Below are 7,749 nucleotides of genomic sequence, written 5' to 3'. Positions count from 1 at the left end.
AGACCAGCACTGCGGCGGGGAGCTCGGCGACTACATGGGCTACATCGAGTCCCCCAACTACCCCGGCGACTACCCGGCCAACGCGGAGTGCGTGTGGTACATCTCCCCGCCCCCCAAGCGCAGGATCCTCATCGTGGTCCCCGAGATCTTCCTGCCCATTGAGGACGAGTGCGGCGACGTCCTGGTCATGCGCAAGAGCGGTAGGTGCCGCGGAGGCCGGCTCGGCCACATGCCGCACCTTCACCCCAGGTTTATTTTTTTATTTATTTTTCTTTAAATATATATTTTTTATTGATTTCAGAGAGGAAGGGAGAGGAAGGAGAAATAGAAACATCAATGATGAGAGAGTCATTGATCGGCTGCCTCCTGCATGCCCCCCACCGGGGATTGAGCCCGCAACCCGGGCATGTGCCCTTGGCCAGAATCGAACCTGGGGCCCTTTAGTCTGCAGGCCAACGCTCTATCCACTGAGCCACACCGGCAAGGGCACCCCTGGGTGTAAATCCACTTCTGTCTGACTCTAAGCCGTGGGCTCTGCAGCGTTCTGTGGAAGGGTCTGGAAAGCTCCGGGTGCCCTGAGCATGGGATCAGGACCTGGTCCAGGCTGGTCTCTACACTGACCATACACCGGTCCTGCCACACAGGCCAGGGTGAGGCCCGGGAGTGACCCCTCCACAGACCTCCTTCCTCTGAAGTGTGGGGTGGCATGTGGCAAAGGGCCAGTGTGTGCCCACACACAGGATGCCCAGTGTCGACAGCCCGCCCCTTCCCCTCCATGAGCCCCAGCCTCCTGGCTTGTCACCCCCGTCGGGGGCCTGTGGTGAGTCTTCAGGTGGCCCCTCCACCACCGGACAGGTGTGAGCCCAGATGGCCACGGCAGCCAGCAAGGCAGAGCTACCCTGGAGTGCCCCCCCAGGACCAGCTGAATTCCTCCCAGTGGGCGCTGCCGTGGGGCAGTGGTGCCCATTGGGGCAAGCTCCCAGCCAGAGGCCGGGGGAGGACACAGGCAGCCGCACAAACGCGCCTGCCACCTGGGCCTCGGCTGCCCCTGGCGCAGAGACTGGCGGAGCCCGGGCAGGCCGAGCCCTTTGCACCGGGTCTCGTCACCGTCTCCCCCTCAGTGCAGCTGATGAGCTGGAAAACCCCACCTTCCAATAGGACCGAGGCCACAGAGGGCCCGGAGCTGCCCAGGCTCCCGTGGAAATTCAGAGCCCAGCCTGGGACCCTGCCCCCTGCCCATGCTTGTCACCAGCCCCCAGCTACCCCTCCTCCCTCCACTGTGCACACACAGGGCTGAGCCCAGGGGAGCCAGCCTCTCCCACCTCAAGGGCAAGTCAGGAAGGCTCCCAGGGGCGGTGAGAAGAGGGCACCCAGGCCCTCACAGGGAGGGGTCACTCCCCACATCTGAGCCTCCACCTCAGCCCTGGCTCTGCGCTGGTGCAGGCATGAGCCCTGGCCTTGAGGAGCAGGTGGCAGGACAGTGACACCCTATAGAGAGGCTGTAATAAAGGGCGTGCCAGAGCAGAGCGGCAACTTGCAGGGAGGATGAACAGTCAGGGAGGCTTCCTGGAGGAGGGGGCATGGAAACGGGCTCAGAAGGACAATTAGGAACTGGGGGTGGGGGTGGGGAAGGGCATCTGAGGCAGAGGGAACAGTGCGGAGACTAGAGAGAGGGTCTTCGGAGCAGTGGGCGTGGTGGGCGCTGGCTCCTGGGAGGGGGAGGAGAGGAGCAATGGCGTGTCCTCACCCCCAGCCTCGCCCACATCTATCACCACCTACGAGACCTGCCAGACCTACGAGAGGCCCATCGCCTTCACCTCCCGCTCCCGGAAGCTCTGGATCCAGTTCCGATCCAACGAAGGCAACAGCGGCAAAGGCTTCCAGGTGCCCTATGTCACCTACGACGGTACGTGGGCCACACTGCCCCGAGCCCAGGCCAGCCCTGGGCTCACAGATCCAAGCCCATCAGCTTCAGGGGCTCCAGCCTGGGGGAGGGGAACAGGCCCATAATGGGTCCGAGGCACTGAGGAGGGAGCAATTGGTGCTGCCCGAGCAGCGTTTTGAGGATTAAATTGGAGTTTTCTAGCTCACCAAACCTCAAGGAGAACAATGCGGGTACAGGGCACACAGACGCAGAGGCAGAGCTGCCTGTGGCTGGCACAGGGGGGGCAGAGGTTGTGGGGGAGAGGGCCGAGGGGTCCGGAGCCCTCACCTCCCTCCCTCCCTCCCTCCCTCCCGGCGGCTCGCAGAGGACTACCAGCAGTTGATAGAAGACATCGTTCGAGACGGACGGCTCTACGCCTCGGAGAATCACCAGGAGATTTTGAAGGTGCGTGAGCTTCTCTGTGGGAAGGGATTAGTGCAACCCCAGGACAGGCTGTGGGCTCCAGGGACCTCCCTGCCCAACCCCCCTAGTGAGGGAAGGTGGGGGTCAGAGGGCCCTGGGGGTGGGGCTGAGGCTGGCACCTCTGTCCTTCCAGACCAGGAGCTCCAAAACCAGCTCTCTGTGGGGGTCTAGCCCCCGACCTGGTGGCCTGTCCTGGGGCAGGTCCCTTACCAGCTCTGAGCCCCTCTCCTCATCTGTGAAGTGAGGGTAGCTGACAGAGTGGTATCTTTAAATCAATGGAATCCGATGCCGCCTTTGGGACGGACTCCCTCCTCATCCCATCCATGGCCGGAGACACAGCCACCTTGTCACGAAGGGGCCGTGGCGTCAGCAGCTGACACTCCAGGTCAAGACCCTGGGTCCTAACCAGGAGAGGCCACCCCAGGGGCCAGCCCCTGCAGACGGCGCCCCGGGCTCCGGGCTCAGCCCCTGCAGACGGCGCCCTGGGCTCAGGGCTCAGCCCCTGCAGACGGCGCCCCGGGCTCCGGGTTCAGCCCCTGGAGACAGGGCTCCGGGCTCTGGGCTCAGCCCCTGCAGACAGTGCCCCGGGCTCCGGGTTCAGCCCCTGGAGACAGGGCTCCGGGCTCTGGGCTCAGCCCCTGCAGACAGTGCCCCGGGCTCCGGGTTCAGCCCCTGGAGACAGGGCTCCGGGCTCTGGGCTCAGCCCCTGCAGACAGTGCCCCGGGCTCCGGGTTCAGCCCCTGGAGACAGGGCTCCGGGCTCTGGGCTCAGCCCCTGCAGACAGTGCCCCGGGCTCCGGGTTCAGCCCCTGGAGACAGGGCTCCGGGCTCTGGGCTCAGCCCCTGCAGACAGCGCCCCGGGCTCTGGGCTCAGCCCCTGCAGACAGCACCCCAGGCTCCGGGCTCTGGGCTCAGCCCCTGCTGACAGGGCCCGAGCCTGCAGGGCAGGAGTGGGGCTGGGGCAGTCACAGGCTGTCACTCCCAGCTGGGTGGCCCCAGCCAGCCCTCTGAGCCTCGCCTCCAGGGCTGAGAAATAGCTCACAGCCCTGGGGTCCCCGGCCTGTACTCTGCCGCAGCGGGCAGGCATTTTGTAAGTGGAGAGGTTACAAACCTGGAGATCTCGGGGCTCGGAGCTCCTCCTCTCCTCCTTGGCGCCCGGCTGGTGAGCGGGAACAGAGGGTCGTCCTGGGCTGTCAGTCTGTCCTGGAGACAGTGCCCACCTCTTTCCCCCTCACCTGTCCTCTGCGGCCTGGCCCTCTGCCCCCACCGCTGGGAGCAGCTCTTCAGAATAGAAGCGCTCAGCTAGGATGGACACCTGGGCCTGCAGGGCCCAGCCCAGCATGGCCGCCACCTGCTCTGCAGGGCCTGGGCCTGGGCCTCCGCACCCCGACACTCCACTCACCACGGCCTCTTTCCTCAGTGACCGCCCACCCAGCCTCTGCTCTCAGCTCAGGCGCCCGTCCTCTGGGCAGCCGCCTGGACCTCCCTGGCCAGGTCGTACTCAGTCCCATGGCCTTCCCGTCAGCCCTGCAGTTTCGGTTTGTCCTGTGGTGACAGTATTTGGCGCCCGTCCTCCTCATGGTGGGCTGCAGGGGCCCATGCTCAGCATTCTGCCCCCAGCACCTGGCAGCGCACTTGGCACAGAGGGCCCCACGAGTGTTTCTCAAGGGCATGATGCTGCCTGCACGTGTGTAAGAGAGACTACGAGCGCGTGCTGGGTCGTGTCACAGTCCGTGGCATGGTGGCTGCCTTCGCTGAGCCCCTTCCATGGGCCACGTGTGGGGGGTCTGCTGGAGCCCTTGGGACACCACAGCCAGGCTCACACTGCTAAGGGTCTCCTCCGGGTCACATCGCCCCCTTTAGACATGACCCCCCTGGGCTCAGAGACGGGGTCCGGCTACTAAGCGACAGCACCAGAGTGCAGACCACGTCTGCCCGTGCAAAGGCCGCGGTGAGGCCGCCTGAGGCGGAGTGCCGTGCTGAGCGGGACGTAGGCCTGTGCGCCAGGCTCCTTGTTCATTGCTGCCTTCACCCCCCGCGCAGCCCTGAGAGGAGGGACCCCCCCCCTCCTCACACAGAGGAGTTACCTTCAGAGGGCCGGGCTGTTCCCAGGTTAGGGAGCAGGTTCTGGAAGTAGTTTCAAACCCAGGTCTTTGGCCCCCAAAGCCCATGTTCTCTGCTCCGTGTCCTGGTTTCCAACAGAGTTTTTGCTGTGCCTTGTTTTCTGCAGGAGAACCCTTATTAAATTAAGGAGCATGGGAGCTCCAAAAGTTGAAACCAGTAGACTGTTTTTTAAGAGTTTATTTGAGCCAAACTGACATATGCCGGGAGCAAGATCTCAAATGCTCCCCCGATAGACTATTAAAAACCAACTCGAGCCCAGCCAGCGTGGCGCAGTGGTTGAGCATGGACCCATGAACCAGGAGGTCACGGTTCAATTCCAGGTCAGGGCACATGCCTGGGTTGCGGGCTCGATCCCCGGTGTGGGGCGTGCAGGAGGCAGCTGATCAATGATTCTCTCTCATCACTGATGTTTCTTGATCTCTCTCCCTCTCCTTTCCTCTCTGAAAGCAACAAAAATATTTTTTTAAAAAATTCGACACTTAAAAAAGCCATTTATGGCAGAGTGTGGGCTCCTGAAACTCACCAGCACCCCCGCCCCGCACCTGTGCCGACACCCCTCAGCCCCCATCAGGCCCCCTGGACACTGCAGAGGAGGGTGGCCAGGGCCCTCCAGCCCAGCCTGACCTCACCCGGCCCGGCCATGTCTTGCAGGACAAGAAGCTGATCAAGGCGCTTTTCGACGTGCTGGCGCACCCCCAGAACTACTTCAAGTACACGGCCCAGGAGTCCAAAGAGATGTTCCCACGCTCCTTCATCAAACTGCTGCGCTCCAAAGTGTCCCGATTCCTGCGGCCCTACAAATAACGCTGGTGCACCCGCCGCTCCTGCCGGCAGCGTCCCCAGGGGGGTGAGGGAGGGCCCGCCCCCACGCAGAAGCTAAGAGGCGCCAGGGCCTCCACGTGGCCGTGGGGCTGCCCTTCAAGAAGCACTGACCAGCCCGTGGAGGGCGAGACCGCGCCCAGGCAGAGCCCGGCCCAGCCACACCGCTTCCAGCGCTGCCCCTGGGAAGCATTGCTTACAGCAGCCTTTCTCCTTCGCTCGCTCCCTCCCTCGGCCTGCTGTTTCCAGGACACCGCCCGCTCCTGGGCCAGGCCCTCTGCACATGCCCAGGCCACGCAGGCGGTCCTGGCGAGCACAACGGGGAGACTGCAGGTGCCCCTGAGTGACACTCCGAGTCCAGGAGGCTCTGGGAGGGGTAACGGGAGAACTGAGCCAGGCCCTGGAGAGAAGGGCGTGAGGGGGCTGCAGGGCTTTGATGAGCCGGAAGATGCCCGCAGGGTGTCCACACCGTAGGCCCCTCGGCCACAGGCCCAGGACCAGTTGCCCTGTGGTTAGCTCTACGGATTCTGGCGGGACAGAAAGGACTGCCGGGGAGGAACCTGTAGATGTGGCTTTTCCTCAATAGAGCGTCTAAGTATTATATATGTATAAATATAAATACAAACATATAGAGACTTCCACTTGCGGGTGCTTTAGGGAAGAGTCTGTAAACACTGACCCCTCGTCTCCACCACCAGTGCACGCCCAGCTGTCCCGCTTCCCTCGCTGATCAGGCTGCGTCCCAGGCCCTGGCCCGGTTCATGGAGGCGGGAGCCTCGGGCTGGGGCGCTTGGAAGAGTCCTTTGGGAGCTGGGCGCCGAGGCTTTCTGGAGTGCTGCCCTCAGTGGAGGCACGTTCCCCTCCAGCCCTCCCGGGGGTGCAGGGGCCTACACTCCCCTTCAGGAGGGGCCGTGTCTGACCCTGAGGCATGACCTCGGGGTCCGTGCTGTGCCCTCATGCCACCGGAGCAAGCCCTTCCCAGAGGGCACTGGCCGTGTGCTCACAGGGGCCTCGGGGAGCAGCGCCCACTCCTTGCTTTTACTCTCGAAGGAGACAGGCCCAGGGAGGCAGGTGCCCCCGTCCCCTGCCCCCCTGGGTCGGGGTTGGGGCCAGAGACCCAGCCCCAGCGAAGCCCTCTTTCTCCTGTGCTGGCTGCCTCCCTCTCCGTCTCCCTCTCAGAGTCTCTCTTTAAAAAGGAGAGTCTGGGACCATACCGGTGGCCTGGAGTCCCACTCAGCCAGGAAGCGGGCGCCTGCTGCTGCCTGCTGGAGCCTCAGGCACCAGGCGCAGGGCATGCGCAGGAGGTGGCTGTATTTTTAGGGTTAACAGGTATTCAGAATCCCAAGGAACATGGGAGAATCTTAAATGAACGCCCCCAGATTGTTGCCTCCGCACCCCCTCCCCCTCCCTCCTCTCCCCAGCCACAATGACCAGCCCACAAGGAGCTCAGGGTGAGAAGGTCACAGCACCCTGAGCGGGTCAGGATCGAGGCAGGCCAGCGAGGGCCCCGAGACTGGGGGCTGGTGACAAGCCGGATCAGGGTGGATTTTACAATCCAGGTGAGGGCTCGGGACCCCGGAATTCTGCTGCCATGACCCATCTCGGTATGGCGAGTCCCCTGAGTGCCACCAGCACCTTCTCTGCCAAATCCAACTCCCGTTGGGGTCAGCACTCGGGTAGGTCAGGGTCAGCGGAGGAACCCCAGGGCCACACCACCCTTCCCTGGTCCCCGTCCCGGAAAGCCAGCCCTGGCTTCCAGAAAGAGGCCTGTCTCCCTGTCAAGCCCTTGGTCATCCCTGGACATTAGACAGGCGTCCCAGAATGGCCCCAGCAGCTCCTGCCCAGCGTGTGGTGACCGGCTGGAGGAGGCCGAGGGTCCAGGTGGTGTCTCGGGCAGCTTTCCCTCCTGCCATGCGCTGGTCGGTAGAACTGAGGCGCAGGCCTAGAAGTCCAGGTTGCAGTGGCTCAGAGAGGCCAGCTTCCAAAGCCTGAATCTCCCCCGCCTCTTACAACCCTGTTTCCCTCCCAAACACGGCCAAGGCCACCCATGTTCTTAGACAAGAGGCCCGACCTGCGGAGCTGTGGTGGGTACGAGGTGACATTGGAGGGTGAATAATTCTTCCAGCACCTCCACTGCCCAGCAGAAAAAGAAGATGCTGAGCTAAGCTGGGTCAAATGTTTGCTGAGCACCTACTGTGTGCTAGGCTCCTAGAAAGGGAGAGAGCCCATGGCCAGGGCTGACGGATCCCCTGGAAAGCCCCCTGGATGAAGAGACAAAGCCGGGGGTGGGCAGGACGGCGTCTCTGCCCCACGCAGTGCCCGCTGCCTGTGCCTCCACAGCCAGTGCTCCGGAAGGGAACTTCCTTGTCACCAGGAACCCCAGTTTTTCTTACCTCCCTGCTCCATGCTTGGAAGTCAGCCGACCTGGAAAACTGCACCTTACAGCCAGGCCCCCTTCCT

At 63.3% G+C, this 7,749-nt stretch overlaps 1 protein-coding gene across 1 annotated transcript in view; it reads left to right on the top strand.

Annotated features, from left to right (window-relative positions):
- The window catches only part of SCUBE1 (signal peptide, CUB domain, EGF-like 1), a 116,786-nt gene extending 110,858 nt beyond the window's left edge, over positions 1-5,928 (top strand). Inside the window, exons 20-23 of the mRNA XM_005860671.2 lie at positions 3-200; positions 1,754-1,906; positions 2,250-2,329; positions 5,122-5,928. Coding sequence (XP_005860733.1) covers positions 3-200; positions 1,754-1,906; positions 2,250-2,329; positions 5,122-5,274 — 584 coding nt within the window. The 3' untranslated portion in view covers positions 5,275-5,928. The remainder of the gene's footprint in view (positions 1-2; positions 201-1,753; positions 1,907-2,249; positions 2,330-5,121) is intronic.
- Positions 5,929-7,749: the final 1,821 nt, after the last annotated feature.

The sequence above is a fragment of the Myotis brandtii genome, unplaced genomic scaffold (assembly GCF_000412655.1).
Source record: "Myotis brandtii unplaced genomic scaffold, ASM41265v1 scaffold138, whole genome shotgun sequence".
NCBI classification, from domain to species: Eukaryota; Metazoa; Chordata; class Mammalia; order Chiroptera; family Vespertilionidae; genus Myotis; species Myotis brandtii.
This window is presented reverse-complemented; position numbering and strand designations above follow the sequence as displayed.